At 42.3% G+C, this 25,168-nt stretch overlaps 1 protein-coding gene across 2 annotated transcripts in view; it reads right to left on the minus strand.

The window, feature by feature from the left end:
• The window catches only part of MDGA2 (MAM domain containing glycosylphosphatidylinositol anchor 2), a 1,083,460-nt gene that overhangs the window by 591,667 nt on the left and 466,625 nt on the right, over window positions 1–25,168 (minus strand). For both annotated transcript variants that reach the window (XM_069735022.1, XM_069735014.1), the window contains exon 3: window positions 6,525–6,699. In XM_069735022.1, coding sequence (XP_069591123.1) covers window positions 6,525–6,699 — 175 coding nt within the window. The remainder of the gene's footprint in view (window positions 1–6,524; window positions 6,700–25,168) is intronic.

The raw sequence follows: 25,168 nt of genomic DNA on the forward strand, positions 1-25,168 counted from the left end.
GCAGCCAGAATTACATTATATTTAAAGATCAGAAAACAAGAGCTTTTTTTTTAGTTTTGTTGGAAGACCACATGTGTATTACAGTATTTCCATGAAAATACAATATGCTGGGCTTTTGGGTTGTATTTACAGAGCCGTATTATGGTTTGATACCAAGAACAGTTTGGGAAAAATATGCGTGATTTGCAAAAGTTTCATAGCGAATCACAGAAATCATGCGTTTCAGTTTTCACTAATAATGGATCACAGCACAAAACTTTGTAGGACAATGAATTGTAAAATGTAAATATTCTATAAATCAGAGGGAAAAAAACACCATAAAAATCATAAAATAGAAACTAAGTACCGTAGGGCACATCTTCTTTGTGAGTCAGCGCTGGCGATGTGACACATATCAGTGACATTTTGTAAGTGTTCAAGTCTTGAAAGTGCACAAATGACAGGTTGAGCAATCGGTGGAAACATCACTATGTAATATAAAGATGTCCTCTGAGCTGTAAGGATCAGCTACAAAACTGGAAAAGTCACAGCGCGCCCTCTAGTAATTATTATATTTTAGTTAACATAAGTTAAAGGTTTTATTGTTTGTTCTAAACTGCAGAGGCAAAAAGGGAAAGGGAATGGATTATCTATCTGTATCTATCTATCTATCTATCTACAGTATCTATTATCTATCTATCTATCTATCTATTATCTGTCTATCTATCTATCTATTATCTGTCTATCTCTCTATCCCATATCTATCTATTATCTGTCTATCATCTATCTCATAGCTATATATTATCTATCTATATATTATCTATCTGTCTATTTATCTATTATCTATCTATTATCTGTCTATCTATTATCTATCATCAGCTATGACAGTGGCAAAAGAGTACTGCCTTTTGCCTGCTGATGTACGTGGTCTTTTTTTATTAGCCGACCTGGGGTGACATCATTGTTACTGCTTGACGCACATTTGATGTCACGCCAGGCAATCTAATCATAAGAAGAATATAGGTAGGTAAGAGACAGTACTCCCTCTTTCATACAGCGGTCACAGACATCAATCCAGTCAGGATTACACCTCTATAAAGATAGCACAGGATCCACCATTCTCAATAGGTGAAGTCACAGCTCACCTCCTCCTTTTGTACAATGACTGATAACACCTCTATATACAGTAGATAACACAGGATTCACCATTCACAATAGGTGATGTCACAGCTCACCTCCTCCTCCTGTACAATGACTGATAATGATAACACCTCTATATACAGTAGATAACACAGGATTCACCATTGACAATAGGTGATGTCACAGCTCACCTCCTCCTGTACAATGACTGATAACATCTCTATATACAGCTGATAACACAGGATCCACCATACACAATAGGTGATGTCACAGCTCACCTCCTCCTCCTGTACAATGACTGATAACACCTCTATATACAGTAGATAACACAGGATCCACCATTCACAATAGGTGATGTCACAGCTCACCTCCTCCTCCTGTATAATGACTAATAACACCTCTATACACAGTAGATAACACAGGATCCACCATACACAATAGGTGATGTCACAGCTCACCTCCTCCTCCTGTACACTGACTGATAATGCCTCTATATACAGCAGATGACACAGGATCCACCATATACAATAGGTGATGTCACAGCTCACCTCCTCCTCCTGTACAATGACTGATAACACCTCTATATACAGTAGATAACACAGGATCCACCATTCACAATAAGTGATGTCACAGCTCACCTCCTCCTCCTGTGCAATGACTGATAACACCTCTCTACACAGTAGATAACACAGGATCCACCATACACAATAGGAGATGTCACAGCTCACCTCCTCCTCCTGTACAATGACTGATAACACCTCTATATACAGTAGATAACACAGGATCCAGCATTCACAATAGGTGATATCACAGCTCACCTCCTCCTCCTGTATAATGACTGATAACACCTCTATATACAGTAGATAACACAGGATGCACCATTCACAATAGATGTCACAGCTCACCTCCTCCCCCTGTACAATGACTGATAACACCTCTATATACAGTAGATAACACAGGATCCACCATTCACAATGGGTGATGTCACAGCTCACCTCCTCCTGTACAATGACTGATAACACCTCTATATACAGTAGATAACACAGGATCCACCATTCACAATGGGTGATGTCACAGCTCACCTCCTCCTGTACAATGACTGATAACACCTCTATATACAGTAGATAGCACAGGATCCAACATTCACAATAGGTGATGTCACAGCTCACCTCCTCCTCCTGTACAATGACTGATAACACCTCTATATACAGTAGATAAGACAGGATCCACCATTCAAAATAGGTGATATCACAGCTCACCTCATTCTCTTCAATAAGTGATAACACTTCTATGTACAGTAGATAACACAGGATCCACCATTCACAATAGGCGATATCACAGCTCACCTCCTCCTGTACAATAACTGATAACACTTCTATAAACAGTAGATAACACAGGGACCATCATACACAATAGGTGATGTCACAGCTCAGCTTGTACTCCTGTACAATGACTGATCACACCTCTATATACAGTAGATAACACAGGATCCACCATTTACTATAGGTGATGTCATAGTTCACCTTTCCCTCCTCCTGTACAATGACTGATAACACCTCTATATACAGTAGATAACACAGGATCCACCATACACAATAGGTGATGTCACAGCTCACCTCCTCCTCCTGTACACTGACTGATAACGCCTCTATATACAGCAGATGACACAGGATCCAACATTCACAATAGGTGATATCACAGCTCACCTCCTCCTGTACAATAACTGATAACACTTCTATAAACAGTAGATAACACAGGAACCATCATACACACTAAGTAATGTCACTGCTCACCTTCTCCTCCTGTACAATGACTGACAGCACCTCTATATACAGTAGGTACCACAGGATCCACCATTCATAGTAGGTGATGTCACAGCTCACCTCCTCCTTCTGAACAATAATTGACAACACCTCTATATACAGTAGATAACACAGAAGCTACCAATCCCAATAGGTGTTGTTGTCACATCTGACACTCCTCAATTTTCAATGACTTTTGTAAACACTCATTAAATTCATACATCCAGTCCTTTCTGGAGATAATTTCTGACAGTCTCTGTAACGGGGTCTACCAAGCTGGTACCTCTTTCAGTACCACCCCGTGTTTCAGGAGGTCCACTTTGCTTTTGCTAGATTCTGAATGAAGGACGCTGGCAGGAATTTCTTGATTACATGAGAGCATATAAAACTGACTGCTTCTCCACGTATTTCCAGTCTAAGAACACCCTTTATTTACAGCACACAGAATATATAACACAGATACACAGGGCAGGCCAATAGGAAAACAGCAGGCCAGACATACATTACAATAGCCACAGGGGGCCGGAGCCTGCCGATATTTACTGTGGGAATTACAAAGGTGGGGGGAGGTCAGAAAGAGAATATCTTGTCCAGGGGCGCAGTCTGTGGACTGATGCATTTCACATGAAAACTATTATACATACATATACTGCATAACATTCTTGGTGCTGGGGGGTTCTGTAACAGTCTCTTTGTCATCAGAGGCAGGATTACAGTGACTGATAACACCTCTATACACAGCTGATAACACAGGATCCACCATTCACAATAGGAGTTTTTTCACAGCTGACCCTCTTCACACTAACTTTTGTACACACTCATTAGCTGATGCGTTAATACAACAGCTAATGTCAGAGTCTTTTCATTGCTGCTATGTACATGTGTTATTTCCTGAAACAACAGGAAGTACAAGTCTAAAAAAGCTCCAGTGTCCGGTGTGAGAATTGCACTTGTGTTAAAAGTCAGACATTTACTTTAAATCCTCATTGTAAAATAAATTCCTTTTTGTTACGTATGATTTTTCCATCACTGCTTCCACAAGCAAAAATCTCTAATTTCCACATACATCATAAACAACCTGACAGCACTTGGCGGCTCACAGAACTCTTTGGCTGATTGCTCTGTATACTCGCAGTACAATTCAGAAATAATCACTCGGCTGTTTACCACTGGCTTTATTGTAACCCAACAATGTCCATTCTAAGGATACAAATGCTTATTATTTTTAAGCTTTTTTTATGTTGTTTTTTTTTTCTTGCCATGACAGCATATTAAGCTGTATGTTTCACAAAAAATAATAATCTACTGTCAAGCCATAGAAACTCCCTCCATTATATAACAATAAATACGAGTATCCTTCATGAGCAAGTAGCACTAAGGTTCACAATAAAGGAACACAAGGGTTTATAGAAAAGTATTACAGTTCACCCATAAATAATGGATTAAACACTTTGGATAATTTTGCTTTTTTAGAAGGGTCCACAATTGGCTTCTTGCTATTGGAATCTCCAGCTGTAAACAGTGCGCGAAAACCAGCTATATGTTCTCAGGTTTTCTGCAGTGCCTCTATAGGGAAAATGAAGAATTGCACAATCCACCACAGATTTGTTGCTTTTTGCAACTCCTTTCTGATCTGGTTAACAGATGAGCGACCACCTGAAATCTATTAATTCCACATTTGCAAAAAGTTAATTGTTGCATATTTGTCTTCACTGTTTCTTCTTCTTTTGCCAGACTGTGCTGCACCTCCGTAACGGGCATTGTTGGATCAAAGACAAACAGTTTGATTAATTCTGGGACTTGGGGGTTACCTTCCTGACTAGGAGCTTGGGAGTTAACTATTAAACCTATTACCTAGTTGTTCTTTCTATGAACCTGTGTGAGGCTCCCGCTATCAAATCCCATGACTATCACCAATGGTTGCCATTTATGAGCTTAGCCTCCTACATGCTTGTGTTCTAGCTTCTACTCTGCTCTTAATTCATGTTCTTTGACCATATTTTGGCAACGTTTTGCTCTTGCTTTTGACGTCTAGGTAATGATGTGGCCTCCCAACCATTCTATCTCAGCATTCTCTGGCCATTACACTGTCCGTAGAAGCTCTTTTTAGATCTTCCTTGGTTCTACATAGGCACCATGACAGTTATATAAAAAAGTGATTCTCTTGTTAGAGATGATCAAATCTCCCAAATTTCGAATTCGTCAAATTGCGTGGGTTTTACAGAAAAATTTGATAGGCAGCAAAGTTTTTTGATGCAAATTCAATGTTTTCTGTAGACACCAGAGCATAGCAAATGTAGAATGTAAAAAAAAAATACCTCACTGGTCACCGTTCCCTTCATCCCCATAGACTGCCATCTGTCCTCCGTGGCTCTTTTTTTCCCTTTCCCTGAGTGACGGCATGGAGTGCGGTTACATCAGAGGTCTTGTGAAGCCAGAAGCCATAGCCTGTATTTAACAGGCTGAAGATTTGCATACTGAGGGAAGGGGAAAAGAAGAGATGTAGGGGTGGTGGGATAGTTGAGCGGTGAGGTGTCCATTATCATTGTTTTAATTGTTTGTCCTGCTCTTTACAGTTAAGCAAAATGGTGGCTGCAGCGAACTCACTTCTTCCCTCCGGCTCTGGTATTCTTTTCCGTTTTAACTCTTTGGCATCTTGGTGCTGCTTAGACCTACAGTGGTGACATAGTGTTATTTGAGGCTTAGTGAACACTTAAGACATGAAGAGTAAAGAAGAATAGAAGAGAAGACTGAAGCCGGAAGGAGGAGCAAACTAGTGGAAGATCGGGCGAGGAGCTGTGGTGCTAGAAACAATGAGAGCCTACATGGTTGTGACCATTTTTGATATTTTTATCCCCTCTGTTTATTATCTGCTGTGCTTTGAAGAGACATCATGGCATGATAAATGGCTTTTACCGGCATTTTGATTTGCTTCAAATAAATTTGTCTCAACCCAAATTTCTCAGACGAATTCGAGCAAAACCAAGTCTCATCAGATTCGTTCATCTCTAATTCCTCCCATAATTGGGGACAAATCATCACTTTGATGCCGTTACTTACGTGTGGAAATGAATGTCGGTGAAGTAACTAGCATTGATTAAAATTAAATATGGCACATTGGGCCTTGAGGGCTCAGATCATCATTCTGCAGAATCTGACTGGCTACCTATTAGCATTTTTGATATTCGGTCATGTTTATGGCCCTATGGATGCCAGATTTTTCCCAGTGCATTCCATAAATCCAATGACCTGCAGTAAGTCTCTGGTGCCCTTCCTTCGTCTATATCTGTTTATTTTTATAGCATCACTTTTCATCTTATATTATAGACTTTGTCATTTAGGTTCATCCTTTGTCATAACCTCTTCTATTTATGTGTAGACAGAAGCTATATCCAGCACTCAATCACATGCGCTCCGCAACTGCAGAGAATAATCGGGAACGGATGCTCAGCACAACTCTATGTGACATGCAACAATAAAGCGATGGATGAGAGTAATCAGCAACTGTATGGGCTGTACATAAAGAGAGATGATACCCCATACATCATTATACCCTACACAATATGAAAGGGCTAGAAGAGAATCATGGCCTTTTGTACTCACAATATACATCCACTCGGATAGACTTTATTGCAGGAGAGCCCAGCCCGTTTTCTGCTTTGCAATAATATCTTCCTCCTTGATGTCTCTGGATGTTTGTAATCCTCAAGGTCTCATTGAATACACTGGAGTCTTGGAATCTATCGGACGCACTTCCTGCCGTTTTGGTCCACCTGATCTGAGCAAGCATCAGAAAAAAACTGTTAGAGTTGTATTGGGTAATGGCAACAACAGTTTGGTCAACATGAACTTGACATCTTAGCATTGGCTATTGGAAAATCATTTTGCAAGGAGAAGAATCCTACATTGGTCTTAAGTTCTGACACTATGAGACCAATGGTTCAGCAGAAGACCACTCTACTTGAAACTGATTTGGAGTCAGTAAAAGTTGGAAAGTATGACAAGAAATTGAAGGAGAGCTTACCAGGAGGAATTACTAGTAGATACACAATTTCCCAAACCATCCACTTTGTATACATTCCTATGCCTTGTCTAAGCTATTTTGACATACTTTTCCCTGCCATATGAAATGCACAATTGGATGCCAAAGCTTAGGACCTAGCACCTGACTTGCAACCTCCTGGAAGATGTTCTTCCAGGAAGCGCCAACTCTTCTTAGAATCATGGAAGAGACCTTGTATCCTTGTATCCAACCACCTGCTCAATGCAGGATTCACTAAACTCTTCCTGGAGGTCTAAAGGTTTCACCTTTTTCCCAAAGCCTCATGGATGTTCCAAGAATTGGCAATTATTATTTACTAGATTGTGGCCCGATTCTAATGCATCAGGTATTCTAGAATATGCATGTCCCCGTAGTATATGGACAATGATGATTCCAGAATTTGCGGCAGACTGTGCCCGTCACTGATTGGTCGAGGCAACCTTTATGACATCATCGTCGCCATGGCAACCATTATGACATCTACGTCGATACTGTGCCCGTCGCTGAATCAGAAACGTGAGATGTCTACGTCCTTTATGACATCATCGTCGCTGTGCCCATTGCTGATTGGTCGAGGCCTGGCGGCCTCGACCAGTCAGAGACGCGGGATTTCTACGTCAATGCTGTGCCGGTCTCTGATTGGTCGAGGCCTGGCGGCCTTGACCAATCAGAGACGTGGGATTTCCAGGACAGACAGACAGACAGAAAGACAGACAGACAGAAAGACAGACAGACGGAAAAACCCTTAGACAATTATATATATAGACTAGATTGTGGCCCAATTCTAACGCATCGGGTATTCTAGAATATGCATGTCCCCGTAGTATATGGACACTGATGATTCCAGAATTCGCGGCAGACTGTGCCCGTTGCTGATTGGTTGAGGCAACCTTTATGACATCATCGTCGCCATGGCAACCATTATGACATCAGAGACGTGGGATTTCTACGTCGATACTGTGCCCGTCGCTGATTGGTCGAGGCCTGGCGGCCTCGACCAATCAGAGACGTGGGATTTCCAGGACAGACAGACAGACAGAAAGACAGACAGACAGACAGACAGAAAGACAGACAGAGGGAAAAACCCTTAGACAATTAAATATATAGATTCCCAAAAAACTTACTAGACTGTAGTAATAACATTACCAACATGAAAATGATAACATCATCATTAAGGGTTCTGAAAAAGGTGGGTACAACAGCAAAATACTGTTTTGAAATATTTTATAGAAATTGCCTCCATCTATTTATTGAGTGCAGATGGCAATCATGACATAAAATAATATCTTGAGTTACCTTTCATGACTCAACACCAACTAGTCTATAATCCCATTCAAATTCATTGTTGACAAACCATGGTTAAAGGCAAGATCTATGGGAGTCTTTCCACTGTGGTCACCACCAACTATGATGATAACAGAATAAAGTCGCCGGTGTGGATGGAACAGTAATATTCATGATTGACCACTCTAGTCACGTTCTATGGGAGTTGTCATCATGCATGGTCAGTCACTATGGCTCCAACTGACCAAAAGAAGTGAATGGTATGGTTAGAAATAAGCGAATTAATTTGATGAATATTGAATTTGCTTCAAATTTCAGAAACTATTCAGATTCACCAGAATTGTCTTTCCTCTTCTGTAGCTCCAGGTCTGACTAGGCCTCAAATGACATCATAACCCTATGATGCAATGTACATTATGATGCCTTATAGAATGCCAAAAAGTAAAAAAAACAAAAGAGCAGAGGGAGGAAGTGAGCCAGTAACGGACCGAATGGGTAGCTGTGACTCAAGGACAGGTGAAGGGAGAGGGAGAAAAATGTTTTTTTATTTTTTAACCCCTCTGTCTATTATACTCTGGGGTCTGTCCATAATTAACCGCATTCTACTAGCAATTATGGTGGTTCGAGTTTAGACACAGTTTCTCATCTCTAGTGATCACGCAAGTGCACTGCCTTTCCCATAGACCCATAGATGCTAATGAACTAGTAGTCATTCATGTGCGCTTCTGCTCCATTCACATGTTGGAACCCAAGTTCTCATGGTGTGGGCACCATAAATAAGACCCCAAGAAATCATGCATTTTATTGTGTACACATACAAATTTGCTCTCAGCATCCTTCAATGTTGGGCCCAACTCATCCTTCCCATTCCAACAAATGCAAGTGTATTAAGTGCCAACTTTTTGATTAATGCAAAGTACTGTAATAGAGTAGCACACCTTCGCTATCTGTACAGTATGCCTCCCATACAGATACCATATCCTACATAAATAACGTAAAGCACTTAACGAGCGTTTATCATGTTAAATCAATAGATGAAGCGCGTCAGATGTTCGCTTGGAGCTTACTACATCTCTACACCGTGTAGGCATCTCATTATGCATAGACTTCTATCCTTGAGGATAATACTAACAATAGGCCTGCGCTCGCTTGTACGCAGATATTATAATCCTTTCCGATATTTCTAATTTTAATGGTTTTTCTAAAGATTAAATGTCATTCACCAATGAACTTTGCAATGCCTGGGGCCTAACAATGCCGATGGAGCGCGATCAAGCCTCGGTTCATTGGTGCTCGCTCTTCTACAAGGGAAATAAAGCAGAGTACACAATAAAGGATAAAGTGAGAATATTCCGATCACATCGGCATAACGTACCTCTTTATATAGAATACATTCACTTCTGCCACATATAATGAATAAGATGAAGAAAGGAAACAGAAGAACGTACAGAATACTAATAGTGATGCTTGAATAGATGGGAAGCAGAGCAGGTTTATAATATTGCTCAATTCTCAAAAGCTAGGCTATACTACTTAAAGGGTATAACGGCATTTTATATATACTTTTTTTTTAAAGAAGATCTGTGACTAGCTCAAAAAATTGAGTTAAATGCCTTGAAAAAACCCCTGAGCTCGCCTCACTCAGATGCTCCTTTCCGTTTTGATCTGCGTCGCTCCATTGCAGAGATATTTATATTTGTTACTTTTCGAGCACAGTATGTGAAATCTCTGATTGTGGTTCAACTGGGTGTTTCTTTAGAGTTTTCTATGAGGTGTGCGATTTCAGCTCTCTCTCCCAGATGCTACAAATTACATCTCAACAGCTGATTCGGGAGTCTCAGTTACTGCTGAGATGTGATTGGCAACATCTGGGAAGGGGGTTGTAAAAGTGCACGTTCCTAGAGACTACTGCGAAGAATCACCCAGTTGGTTTTCAAGCAGGGATTTCACATACTGCGCTCCAAAAGCAACAAATGCTAATATCTCTGCCATGGAGTGACGCAGTGCAAAATTGAAAAGAGCGGCAGAATCAGAGAAGCGCAGGGATTTTTACAAGGTATTTAATGAATTTTTTTTAGCAAGTCTCCCCTTTAATTGATTTTCCAATTTAATTTTTAGCTCAGTTTGTAAGCCTTGCAAGCCGCTCTATTCCCCTATTAGCCAAGTTTGTCAGTGGAGCTCTCTGGTACGTAATCTCGACTTTTGCTTGTGAATATGAACAATTTTGTGCATGTGCATGATTTCAATCATTGGGAGGAACAATTCTAATCCCTACTTCAGCCACCATTGCTCTTCAGTAGTCACTCAACCCCCATAATGACTAAGTTTACAATGTGCATTGGCATCACCACTGATCAGAACAATGCGCATGCGTCATAATCTACCCACTCTCCCTCTCTGCTGTAATACATTGCAGTGATTCTGCATAATGGCGTGATTAGAGTTAGGGAGTAGCAGCGGAAACGGGCATGGATATTGTTTTCACCACTCCTTTCTGTTTCTGCTGCATGTGCAGCTTCACTGAGCTGTGGTAGAGCAGAGAAGGAAGGTGGCATGATTACTGATGGAAAGGAGTGATTGAACAATGGACCCCCTTACTTATTGGTACCATGCGCATGCGCAAAACTGTGTGTCATGTCTTACTGAGAGGAGAACTCCCACCAGACAGCTATACTGATGGATTTGGATAAGGCTAGGGTCGCACGATTGTATTTTCTCTCATTCGAGAAAATCAGTTCAATTATGCTAATCACACTATGGTCAGAGTTGGATCAGAGTAAGATCAGAGTGTGATCCGATTCTCTTGGCTGAGGAAAAGATGAAAAAAAAATTCTACATCTTCTTAATTCATGTCAATCTGTGAAAATCAGATTGAACAGTGCAATCTGATTTGTGGATGCAAATTGCGCGTGCTGCAATCTTTTTCCTCGGATAGACTCCGTACAAGGAAAAAATTGGACAAGTGCACGGTTGCATAGAATAACATTGGAACGAGTGCGATCTGATGAGTTGAATCGCACTTGGACCAAAAATATGGTCATCTGAATAAGCCCTTGAGGGGACAATGCAGCTTGCAGTGTATGGAAATACTTGGAAGCTGCACAAGAAAAATAGTAAATGCGTAAAAAATAAAAAAAAATACATATAATGGGCAAAAAGAACAAATCTTAAAAATACGTTCATGTATTTTAATGCTGGGATATATTATGAAATTACTTGATCAAAATCCGTAAAATTCTGCGTGTGATGAATTTCTATCATCCAATCACATAATATCAACTGATTTACTGTGCATCAGAACAAACCACTCCATGATTAATATGCCCACTTGTGCTATACAAGCTTTCTGCCTTTTCCCTATTGTACCCACCGAGATGACAAATAATAGCATCCGGCACAGCACAGTAAATTGTGGATTTACATCTCAGACTCGATGGAATAGTTTTATTTCTGAGAATGAAAATTACAGACTCTATAGACGGTGCCTTCTCTAATGAACAAGAGCAAAGAAAAGAAGATGGATTTTTTTGTGAAGAACAATCAATTTAAGAGGGCACTTGAGTTGGTGAGTGTGGCCAATATACACAAGTGAAGCAGACCCTCGCTCATAGTCATAGGTGCACTGAAATGTCCCTGTCGCATATTATTACAGGGACAGGCACTTGACTTTGATGAAGTGTAAAGACTGGTAATGCTGTGTATTTTGGGGGCTTTTAGATATCCATTTTGTGGAGCATATATTAGACTTTTCATAGCTCACCATTAACGGTGGATTGATACTTTAGCATGAGCAATTCAAGAGCATGGCACCAATGTACCACCAAAGGGTTATTCCCAAACTTGGGATATGTGATCAGTGGGCGTTCCACCAGTGGGAGCCTCATCAATTCTGAAAATGAAACACGGAAATGTCCCATTGGATGCGTAAGAAGTGAAAGTGCTGCCCTCGTTCCCTCTTTAAGACAAGTGTATCAATGAAATGTGATGTGTAGTGTGTTTAGTGATATGCGTTATTATTAATAGAGACTTGTTCTGCCCAATCACAGGTAGTTATTAAAGATAGCTAGGGTTAACAGTTGGGACTAACCCAGAATGGGAGGGGCTAAAATGAAGGGATAGACAGTGTTTCCTGCCAGGAGGGAGATAGGGCTTAGCTTGCAGCTAGAGCAGAATATTTAGCGCTTGAATTGGGTGTCCCCATAGTGAGCGTTGACAGAGGCAACGGATAGCGTTATCCAGAGGACAAAGAAGGAAAAGTGCTAGAAGGAGTGAGCTATTCTCCGGAGACGAGGTCAGGGGCAGGAAGCTAGATGGTACGGAGTTATCTAACATTCAAGCAGTGGCGTAGGAAGAGGGGTGTGGGGGGGCGGGCCGCTCCGGGTGGCACAATGTGGGGGGTGGGTCACCGGGCCGCGGCCGGCGCTGCAGCTGTTTAACGCTATTGACGTGCGGGCCCGCACCCGCACGTCAATAGTTAACAGCCGCCAGCCAATCTGAGGCTGGCAGCTGACGTCAGTCCCAGCGTGCATGTGGCCGGCGTCTGACGTCATTGTCAGTCGCCGGCGAGTGCATGCTTCAGCTGCGTGGAGAGAGCAGGAGCGCGGTCAGGTAAGCAGAACCCTGCATCTTTATAGGACTATACGCAACTCCCACCTGCCCTGGTGCCCCCTAAATGTCACTGCTGCTCCTGGTGCCCCCTCACCTTGTACAGCACTTATATACTACTGTCAAGGTGCCCCTCACCTGCTCCTGCTGCCCCTCACCCTGCATCTTTATAGTAATACACACCCCCTCTGCCCTGGTGAACCCCAAATGTCACTGCTGCTCCTGGTGCCCCCTTACCTTGTATAGCACATATCATCGCGCCCCTCAGCTGAAAATCCCCCTCACCATGTACAGCACTTATATACTACTGTCATGGTGCCCCTTATCTGTTCCTGCTGCCCCCTCACCTTGCATCTTTATAGTAATGCATACATCCCCCCTATCTGTCTTGGTGCCCCCCAAGTGTCAATCCAGCACCCGGTGCCCACTCACCTTGTATAGCACATATCATCGTGCCCATCAGCTGCACATCTCCTTCAATCTCCTTTAATATTAGGGTACACACATCCCCCCACTAGCCCTGGTGCCCCCCAAATGTCACTGCTGCTCCTGGCGCCCCTTCATCTTCTATCGCACTTATCTACTGCTTTCATTGCGCCCCTCACCTTGCCCCCTCACCATGCTTCTTTACAGGAATACACACATCCCCCCCATCTGCCCCAGTGCCCCCCAATTGTCAACTCTGCACCCTGTGCCCCCTCACCTTCTATCACATATATCTATTACTATCATTGTGCTCCTCAGTCTGCTTCATTATAAGGGTACACACATCTCCCTACCTGCCCTGGTGCCCCCCAAATGTCACTGCTGCTCCTGGTGCCCCCTCACCTTTCTATAGCACATATCTACTATTATTGTGCCCCTCAGCTGCTGATGGTGCCCCCTCACCCTGCTTTATTTATAAGGGTACACACATCCCTCCACCTCCTGCCCTGTTGCCCCCCAAAATGTCAATGCTGCACCTAATGCCCCCTCACCCTGGATAGTTATAAAGATAGACATGCATATCTGCTCCCATCATGGTACCCCTAATAATGCCCCCTCATCTTATATCGCACCCATCTACTACTATCGTTGTGCCCCTATCTGCCAATTTCGCTCCTGGTCCCCCTATTCCCTACTTTATTATATAGGTGTACCCCCAATTGTCCCCAATCTGAAGTGTGTGTGTGTGTGTGTGTGTCAGAATTTGTTCGATCTCATGAAAACAAGATTTTGTGATATTTATATCAATCATTAAAATTTTGAGATCCAAAAATTCAGCCAAATGTAAAATACCAACCACCTATTTATCCCCATTTTTCCATTTTGTACCAAACACCCCCATAGTCCACAACCGACCCCTGAATAGAAATCATATACCCAGTAATTCTTGACAGTAGGCGTCTTATATCCGAAAATGACATTATTTGTATCATATTTATTATTAGTGTTATCATTAATTCTCCTCCTGATTCTTGTATTTTGTTCCTCTGATCTTCCTATCATTGCAGCATAAGGCGCGTTATAGACAGATTTCTCCCTGTGCAGCTGATAATATTCCAGGCTCCAGCAGGGACCTAGAATGGAGAGGTGGAGGAGCAATTAGAGAGGAAATTAATAGTGCGATAATCAGTCAATAACTCAGTGTTCAGGGTGCATCGGCCTCCATAGTGTGGACGGGGCTGTCAGGGCTGGAGCTCTCCAAGGTGCTGAAACCAACTAGGCAGCTGCATAGGGCCACAGGGACCAGGGGGGGAACTATAGGAGAAGTGTAATGTTATGGACAGTGCGTAGGGGCAGGGATTGTGATGGGGAGAGGAGGGGGGCGCCAAACTCGGGAACAGCCCCGGGCTCTAGCTACGCCTCTGCATTCAAGTGACGGAGCAGCACTGAGAAGGGAAAAAGGATGAAGAGAGAGTGTCGAGGGTGGTAGTTCCAAGGCGTCGGCAAGCAGAGAAGCCAAGTAACAGCCAGAGTGGCAAAAGTAGCTTCCCTAAGAGGAACAGGCCACGAAAACGTGTGTGTTGAATAATAGGATTCTCGTTTCCTGGTTAGTGGTGCTGAGGAGGCTAGGAAAGCTCCCAAAGTGTAGTCCTGGGTGGTGGTGAAGCTAGAAAGAAAGGCTATCAGACATAGACCTGAGCGAGCGCAGGAAGAAAAGGAAAGTGTAGGAAAATGTCATATGTTCTAAGAGAAACGTCCACAAAGTTTTGCACCCGCTATCCACTGTACATTCTCCTCCCTACATTATTATTTTGGAGTGGTCGTCTCCCTCACTGAACTGGCATCATGCGGTCTGCAAGGGCGTAGCACCCCTATAGCTAAAATCCACACACCCAGCCAGGATCCCTATTTTCCTGTAGCGTTTCGGTGAGTAGAAAATGAGTACCTAGCCCATGGCTGCCACTCCACACCACACTATATATGCTCCAGCTTTCCATTCATTGTCTAAGAGACTGTCAAAGATAGTTGTGTACTTAACTGCCATGAACATCCCATAAATGTGCAATCAGCAAGTTAACACTTATCAGTAAGTAATAACCCTTGAATGTTCTTCTGATGCCTTCAACAATTTAGGATAGGGGATAATGACCCCTCAGTGATCCTGAGAATGGGACTCTGGATTCAGAGCGGAGATTCATTCATTGCCTATGAGACTGCCGGTTAAAGCTGAGCACAGCACTCCCCTATTTTTTGCAGTTCCATTAACAATGAATAGTGCGGAAGTTGAGCATGCGAGCCTGCAGTCCGTCCAAGATGTCCCATTCATAGGCATTCCAGAGCCCCTTTCCCAGGATCTTTGGTGGTTTCATTAGTAGTTATCAAAGAAGGGTTCCTGTACTCAGCATAGGCCATTAGTGTTTCATTACCAGGATCCAAACCTGGTATTCGCACCAGTCATTAGAACAAAGCAATTGCGTCTTTTCAGCCTATGTCTTATGTACAGTATATATCATAAAACCCTCAACAGCTCGAGATCCACATGACAACCACCAGGTAGACAACCCCCGATAGACATACAGAACGTCAACATCTCCTAACAAAGTATCATGAAATCATGTTTTGTTTTTTCGAAATAAATACTGTAATAATTGGATATTACTGAGGATTCACTGAGTATTTGCACAAAATATGTTACAGACAATCTTGTCCTATGTGCATCTGAGCTAAGAAAACAAATTATCGAAGACAAGAAAATGTCATCATGTCACTAGAATTTGGTATTGGGGCTCGACTGCGAACGTTACTTGGAAAATATTAGAATGTAGCTCATCTCAAGTTGAATGTTCAGCAAATGTGAAATTGGTTACTGTCAATTATGTGTATGGCACTTAAATTAGTAATTATTATTTCACTGCTCTCCGGCTTAGTATTCTGATGGTTCGCTTGCCTAATTGTGTTCTGCATAGCTTCACTTGCTTGGCCAGCTTGTCACTCTGCACCTCAATTGATTTTTGTAGGTTGGATTCGCAGCCAATTTTTATGATCATTTCAATGTTCATTTCTCTTTCTTTTTTTTTGTCTCATTCCAAAGAGATGAACAGTTTTACAGATTTATAGAACCCAGAAGCCAAAATTTGGAAACAGAATCATATTTACAGAATACGTAATAATTGTTTCCTAGCTGCAAGAGCAAAAGTTCAGGAAGGTAATCCAAATAAAAAATACCAAGAATATTATAATTCTTACTTGGACATATTGTAGAGACGTAGTCTTCTCTGATGTTCCTCTTGGCTCTACATATCCAGAGTAGTGATGAGCGAGCACTAAAATGCTGGGGTACTCGTTACTCGAGTCGAACAAATCGAAATGCTCGGGTGCTCGACCCGAGTAACGAGTATAATGGAAGTCAAGGGGAGATCGAGAATTTTTCTAGTGGCCCACCAGTTGTGAAGGAGGTCTTAAAAAAGCTGAAAATTATGTAAACAGCGCTGAAATGGCATGGGAACAGCATAGTGAGACCCCTGGAAGCATCTCTGAATCTGAGGTCAGAATATTACGCCACTTTACAGACTGACAATAAAACATACAAAACTGTACTTAAAATGGTTTTCACTGGAAAAAATGTTAAGAAACATTTTTTCCAGAATAATGAATTGTATATAAGGGAAAATAAATAAGAGGGCTAAGTTCACACACGGTGTTTTTGCTGTGTTTTTGCACATTTGCATTGCTTTCAATGGTGAAAAAAACATTCAACAGGAGATATAATTTTATCATTTTTATACCTTATCTGGCCATGCAGTGTGAGAGGCATGATCAGACACATCGAAAGTCTTTTTTTTTTTTGTAGGACCATCAGCCGGCTATCATTATATGTAGAGGGCCAGCAGGTGTCTTGTGGACAGATGACACCAAGATAGAGTTATTTGGTAAAGTATATTATTCTACTGTTTAGTGTAAATAGAATGAGGCCTACAAATCAAAGAACATAGAATGGAAGTTCAAAGATATTTTGAGGTTGTTTTGCTGTCTGTGGCCCTGGGTGCCTTGAATTGTGAAGAATCCCAATGAATTTTGTAGTGCCCCAGGTCAGAAAACTGGGTTTGCATCATAGTAGGTCATGGGTCTTCCAACAGGACAATGACCCTAAACATACTTCAAGAACCACCCAGAAATAGATGGAAACAAAGCACTGGAGCATTCAGAAGTGATAATTCCAGCTCCAGTACTGTAAAGTCTCCCACCACTACCTGTTACATACAGATGATACAAAGAAACTGTGAATGGACACATTAAATAATTAAATTTTGCCTGCTATGATGAATTTATGAGTACAGAACATCACTAAAAACTTGAATCGGTCAATGAGTGCATGGAAAACAGCAGCAAGGCTTACAATTTATAAGGCAACTAGATGGTGGCCCGATTCTAACGCATCGAGTATTCTAGAATATGCATGTGCACGTAGTATATTGCCCAGTCACGTAGTATATTGCCCAGTCACGTAGTATATTGCCCAATCACGTAGTATATTGCCCAGCCACGTAGTATATTGCCCAGCCACGTAGTATATTGCCCAGCCACGTAGTATATTGCCCAGCCCACGTAGTATATTGCCCAGCCAACGTAGTATGTTGCCCAGCGACGTAGTATATTGCCCAGCCTACGTAGTATATTGCCCAGCCACATAGTATATTGCCCAGCCACGTAGTATATTGCCCAGTCACGTAGTATATTGCCCGGCCACGTACTATATTGCCCAGCCACATAGTATATAGCAGAGCTATGTAGTATATTGCCCAGTCACGTAGTATATTGCCCAGCCCACATAGTATATTGCCCAGCCACATAGTATATTGCCCAGGCACGTAGTATATTGCCTAGCCACATAGTATATTGCACAGCGACGGAGTATACAGCACAGAGCCACGTAGTATAGAGACTTAAAAAAAATAAACATATACTCACCTTCCAAAGGCCCGTTGAAGTCATGCTATACTCACCATTCGCCGCCTTTCGCGCTCCTCGTGACGCTCCAGGGACCGCTCCATTGCAAGCGGCAGCTTCCGTTCCCAGGGCTGGTGTGAGCAAGTCCTATGATGACGACACGGTCACATGAACGTGACGTCACGGCAGGTCCTTGTCGCACACCAGCCCGGAAGCTGCCGCTTGCAATGGAGCGGTCCCGGGAGCGTGGCAAGGAGCGGCAAAGGCGGCGGATGGTGAGTATAGCAGGTTTTTTGTTTTTTTTTATTATTTTTAACATGACATATTTTTACTATTGATGCTGCATAGGCAGCATCAATAGTAAATAGTTGGGGACACACAGGGTTAATAGCAGCGGTAACGGAATGCGTTATACCGCGGGCCGTTACTGCTGCCATTAACGCTGTGTGAGCGGTGAGTGGAGAGGATTTTGGAGTGGGCGCTGGGCAGTGAGTACAGGGGAGTAGGGGAGGGACTAATCAGACTGTGCCCATCGCTGATTGGTCGCGGCAGCCATGACAGGCAGCTGCCGAGACCAATCAGCGAATTAATAACCGTGACAGAAGGACAGACAGACAGACGGAAGTGACCCTTAGGCAATTATGTATATAGATAATCAATGACTAGATGCCTGTCATACTTACTGCCCCACCTCACCATTGATGAATTGTAGATAAGAGGGGTATTATTGAAGAATATAAAAGGGATTTGAATTTTTTTTTCTTGTACATGGCAGCAACAAACTGCGGAGTAACGTAAGTAACACTGCCAGCTTTGATGAATTTCTGAGTACAAATGATCATAAAAATCATGAATCGGTCAATGAGTGCATAGAAAAACACACAGCAAGGCTTAGTATTTATAAGACAATATTCCCTGACTGGATGCCTGTCATAAATTATACCTACTGCCACACCTCACCCTACGCGAATTGTAGATAAGAGCAGTATTATTATTACAGAATATAATCTTTTTGAGTTAGCCCTGAAAAAAGTGATGAGTTTAATGTAACAGCATCAAAGACTTATTTCATTAACCCTACTGGGGAATATAGTGGGGTATTTTGCATCTACTCGCCCTGATGTGGAGGATACCAGGATCTTCTGTACTAACTGTACAAACTCTACTGTCCCAGCTGTGCAATCCTGTATGCAGTGTGAGAACTCCCTATGTGATGACCACCTGACAGCCCACTACAAGGCACTGGATCATGGTTTACCGTGACAGAGAGGACCAAGAAGACCGCAGGATCTGATTTCTCCTACTCCTGCACTGATTAGAAGCTGTTCACCTTAACATTAAATGGTGAAAGTTTCTTTTGAGCAGATTGACCCCTGCACAGCTCAGCTGAGAGCTCCTGGAAGCTTTCCTACATTAAGGCTCTCAGCTGTGCACTGTTAGCCACTTCCATCTCCTATATAAACTAGCACTCATTATCAGAGATTGCTTTTGCTGCATGGCTGGAAGTTGTTGTTGGTTATTATTGGAGAAGGTGTTTGGTGGATTTATCTGTGACTGTTGCAAGGTTCTGAGTGTGTGATAATTCCCTTTCTTCTCCTACTTTGGTGCAACCCCAACCTCCAACATCCCTTTGATAATTTTTTGAGTGTATTTGTGTGTTTGGTATTTTCCAATATCCCTGTTCGTATTACCTTGCTATTCTGGTTGGTGTATTACGGTACACTACTACTCCCCTATACTATGGGTGGGAGAAGGGTACAGACAGAGGACGGATTCAGGAGCTAAGGCAAGTTATGTGGCCCCGCTGTCTTCACTATCAGGAGAAATCAGGGGAACAGGGCGATCTAGAGTGCCCTTCGCGGTAGGGACAGGGAAGGAGCCCCTGGTTCTGGGACACCCAACAAAAGAGTTGTGACATTATATTAATAGAACCCATTGGCTTTTTCAGTTTCATTTTTTTCCCTCGACTAGAAGGTGGATCCACAGAAAGTATTTTTTTCCCATTACTAAGGAGTGGGTCTCCTACACTGCAAGAGATGCCAAAAATTAGAACAAGGCACTCCAATACCCCTTTGAAGAGATGTAGTGGAGGGCCTCAGAAAACATTTTTCTCCCATTATTAAGGAGTGGGTATCCTAGACTGGTAATGTCCACTAACTAAGTGCTGAAAAACATTTACCCCTGGGGTAAGACCTCCTTCTCTCCTCCACACTTATTCGCTCCTCACCCAACCGCCTCCAAGACTTCTCCTGAATATCCCCCATCTTCTGGAATTCTTTGCCCCAACACATCCAACTATCAACCACATTCAGATCCTTCAGAAGGAACCTGAAAACCCACCTCTTCAGGAAAGCTTACAGCCTGCACTGACCCCGCTGCCTCCTCATCACTATCGGAGCTACCGCCTCACCAACACCGGAGCTCCTACAACCCTCAACCTATTGTCTCCTTCCCCACCCTCCTATAGAAGGTAAGCCCACAAGGGCAGGGTCTTATCCCCTCCCTATCCCCTCCGTATGATTCTGTCATTGCTAGTTTGCTTACTGTAAGTGATATCTGTGATTTGTATGTAAGCCCTTCTCATGTACAGCACCATGGAATCAATGGTGCTATATAAATAAATAATAATATTTAATATGTATATATGTATATATATACACAGTTGTGCTCAAAAGTTTACATACCCAGGCAGAATTTTTGCTTTCTTGGCGTTTTTCCAGAGAATATGAATGATAACACCAAAACATTTTTCTCCACTCATGGTTAGTGGTTGCGTGAAGCCATTTATTGTCAGACCACTGTGTTTTCTCTTTTGAAATCATAATGACAACCCAAAACATCCAAACGACCCTGATTAAAAGTTTATATACCCCATTTCTTAATACTGTGTAATGCCCCCTCTAACATCAATGACAGCTTAAAGTCTTTTGTGGTAGTTGTGGATGAGGTTCTTTATTTTCTCAGATGGTAAAGCTGCCCACTCTTCTTGGCAAAAAGCCTCGAGTTCCTGTAAAGATGTGGGCTGTCTAACTACCCTTGCTAAAAAATTTTAGCGAGGGTAGTGAGATCACCCTGTTGTTATGGTGGTGGAGGAGGAGGCAAAAAAGACAATATCCTGATGCGTATACCCATGTTTGGGTGTGAAGGGGTGCATGTGACTAGACTAGAAAACAAAAAACACTGGATTTGAGTTTGTTCCACTGCTCCTCCAAGGTGTAGAGGGACACTATATTATTTAGGTCCAGAAATTTGTGCTATCCAAATTTTTACTCTGGTGTTGAAAACGTCATATTTCTCTAATGGAGGTCCTGATCCTCTGCACAAACATAGACACAATAAGTAATCAATTCTGGCTTCCAGTAGCCACAATTAGAGAGAGCTCTAGAGCTCAATGCAGACTGTGAATACATAGAACTCAATCATGAATCAGTATCCCGTTGAGATCATAAGCTCCCTCTAGTGGAGGCTGGAGGGAGCTAATTTTACCAGTTAATGTGCAGAAACACAAACGTACGACCAATGTAAAAGTGTAGGATGAAATAAAAAAGCTTAGAATCTGGGACCTGAACACGACATGATGGTAAAAGGTTTTTGCGCAATGAAAAATTGATTGTCGTTCACACATACATTCAGATTTGTACACTGTGAAAAATATATGAATGCAAATATGTGTTTTTTTCTTTTTCTGCAGATAATTCTGGGTACTAATTTAAGCATGAGTCAAGTTGAGTTTTGTCAGTTGCTCAGTGAACATTGGTAAAATCTTTCGGTGAGCTGAATAATGTCACACTAAATCATTTTCAATTTTCATAACAAGAACTCGGTTAATAATGAAACAGCTGCCTCATTCTAGGCAAACCCCCGAAAACTCTATTTATTTGAAAGCATTAGAAGTTAATAGGGATTATACACTTTAACTCCATTATGCAGGTATTCATACATTGTTAATTCACATCTTGTGTACACAGAGTCAGCCGCAAATGGATTCAGCTACTGAACAGTTTAATATATATATATATATATATATATATATATATATATATATACAGTATATATGTATATATATATATATATATATATATATACACGCATTTATATTTAGCTTGAGTGTTTTCAATTTTTCTTAATTAAATTTATGTAACTGGGGCCAAAAATAATTGGTTTTCACTTAAAATATGGCATAGCTTGCCTTCCGTGGCTTCTTTTTATTGTTGGCTGCATAATGAGTTAACTGAGAATCAATCAGTGAGATCATTCCCATATTATGACAGGAGAGATAATAATCGCAAAAAAGATTGCTACTTGCTTGTCGTGTTCTCTACTTCTAAGTCATGGTCAAAGTCCCCAGCCTTATGGTAATTACCGTATATACTCGAGTATAAGCCGACCCGAGTATAAGCCAACCCCCTAATTTTGCCACAAAAAACTGGGAAAACTTAATGACTCGAGTATAAGCCTAGGGTGGGAAATGCAGCAGCTACCGGTAAATGTCAAAAGTAAAAATAGATACCAATAAAAGTAAAATTAATTGAGACATCAGTAGATTAAGTGTTTTTGAATATCCATATTGAATCAGGAGCCCCATATAATGCTCCATAAAGTTTATGATGGGCCCCATAAGATGCTCCATATTAAAATATGCCCCATATAATCCTGCATAAAGGTTAATAATGGCCCCATAAGATGCTCCATAGACACATTTGCCCAATATAATGCTGCACAAATGTTGATTATGGCCCCATAAGATGCTCCATGAAGATATCTGCCCCATATAGTGCTGCACAAACCTTGATTATGGCCCCATAAGATGCTCCATGAAGATATCTGCCCCATATAGTGCTGCACAAACTTTGATTATGGCCCCATTCAGACACTTGCCCCATATACCGTAATGCTCCACAAACGTTAATTATGGCCCCATACAGACACTTGCCCTGTTGTGAATTCTGCTCTTGGGCTCCCTCCGGTGGTTGTTGATGGTAATGCAGTTATTCCTGAGCAGCAGTCTTGGACAGGTGTTTCTGCTAATTGCAATTCGGACTGGGGTATTTAGCTTTGCAGGACTCATTAGCCCTTGCCAGTAGTCAATGTTCCTTTGGAAGTGTTGGTCCTCTGCCTGGCCTCTCCTGCTTGCTGCCAATTTAGCAAAGATAAGTGTTTGCTTTTTTTTAGACACACTGCTGTGTGTTTATTTTCTGTGCTGATCTTGTTTCTATTTTGTTCCTGCTAGAGTGTGCCTGATGTTTTTCTCAGTCTAGTTGGATTCGCTGGAGTCACAGATATACTCTCCACATCTTTAGTTAGGTGGTGGAGTTTTTGTATTTTTCTGCTGTGGATATTTTGTAGTGTTTTATGCTGACTGCATAGTATCCTGTACTATCCTTTCCTATCTAGGTAGAAGTGGCCTCCTTTGCTTATCCCTGTTTTCTGTCTGCGTGTGTCTTTTCCTCTCCTACTCACAGTCATTATTTGTGGGGGGGGTTACCTATCCTTTGGGGGTCTACTCTGAGGCAAGAGAGTTTTCCTATTTCCATCTTTAGGGATATTTAGTTCTCCGGCTGTGTCGAGGTGTCTAGGTCTGGTTAGGCACACCCCATGGCTACTTCTAGTTGCGGTGATAGGATCAGGGTTTGCGGTCAGTAAAGTTACCACTGCTCCAGCGAAGGTCTTTTCATGCTGCTCCAAGGCCACCTGATCATAACATTGCCCCATATAGTGCTGCACAAATGTTATGGCCCCATTATAGTGCTGCACAAACCTTATGGTCCCATAGATGCTCCATGCTCCAGACACTTGCCCCATTTGCTGCGATAAAAAAAAAAAAATCACATACTCACCTCTCCGTCGCTCAGGCCCCCGGCACTTTCAATAGTTACCTGCTCCTTGTTCCGATGCGGCTCCATCTTCTGCACTGACGTTCAGCAGAGGGCGCGCACTAACCACGTCACCGCGCCCTCTGACCTGAGCATCACTGCTGAAGACAGAGCGACACCCGGAACGAGGAATGGTGACTATCGCGTAGTGCTTCCCCTCCCCGTTATACTTACCTGGTCCTGGCGCGGTCCCTGCAGGTCCCTGGCTTCCCCGACGCCGCAGCTTCATCCTTTACTGAGCGGTCACAGTTACCGCTCATTACAGTAATGAATGTGCAGCTCCACCTCTACGGGAGGTGGAGCCGCATATTCATTACTGTAATGAGCGGTACCATGTGACCGCTCAGTACAGGAAGAAGCTGCCGGCAGCGGGGAAGCCAGGGACCTGCAGGGACCTCGCCAGGAGTAGATGAGTATAATTTCACAGCCACCGCTCCCCCTCCCCTGCCGACCCCTGCGTATGACTCAAGTATAAGCCGAGAGGGGGACTTTCAGCCCAAAAAAATGGGCTGAAAATCTTGGATTATACTCCAGTATATAGGGTACATAGGGAACTTAGCCCCTATAGAAAATCATATTAGCTGTACACTGTGTGCAGAATTATTAGGCAAGTTGTATTTTGATCACATGATACTTTTTATACATGTTGTCCTACTCCAAGCTGTTCAGGCTTGAGAGCCAACTACCAATTAAGTAAATCATGTGATGTGCATCTCTGTAATGAGGAGGGGTGTTGTCTAATGACATCAAAACCCTATATAAGATGTGCTTAATTATTAGGCAACTTCCTTTCCTTGAGCAAAATTGGTCAGAAGAGAGATTTGACGGGCTCTGAAAAGTCCAAAATTGTGAGATGTCTTGCAGAGGGATGCAGCAGTGTTGAAATTGCCAAACTTTTGAAGCGTGATCATCGAACAATCAAGCGTTTCTGATACCTGACTCTGATACTTGAGTCTGATACCTGACTTTGATACCTGACTCTGATACCTGACTCTGATACTCGAGTCTGATGCCTGACTTTGAAACCTGACTCTGATACCTGACTCTGATACCTGAGTCTGATACCTGAC

Source organism: Ranitomeya imitator, chromosome 1, assembly GCF_032444005.1.
Source record: "Ranitomeya imitator isolate aRanImi1 chromosome 1, aRanImi1.pri, whole genome shotgun sequence".
Classification (NCBI taxonomy): Eukaryota; Metazoa; Chordata; class Amphibia; order Anura; family Dendrobatidae; genus Ranitomeya; species Ranitomeya imitator.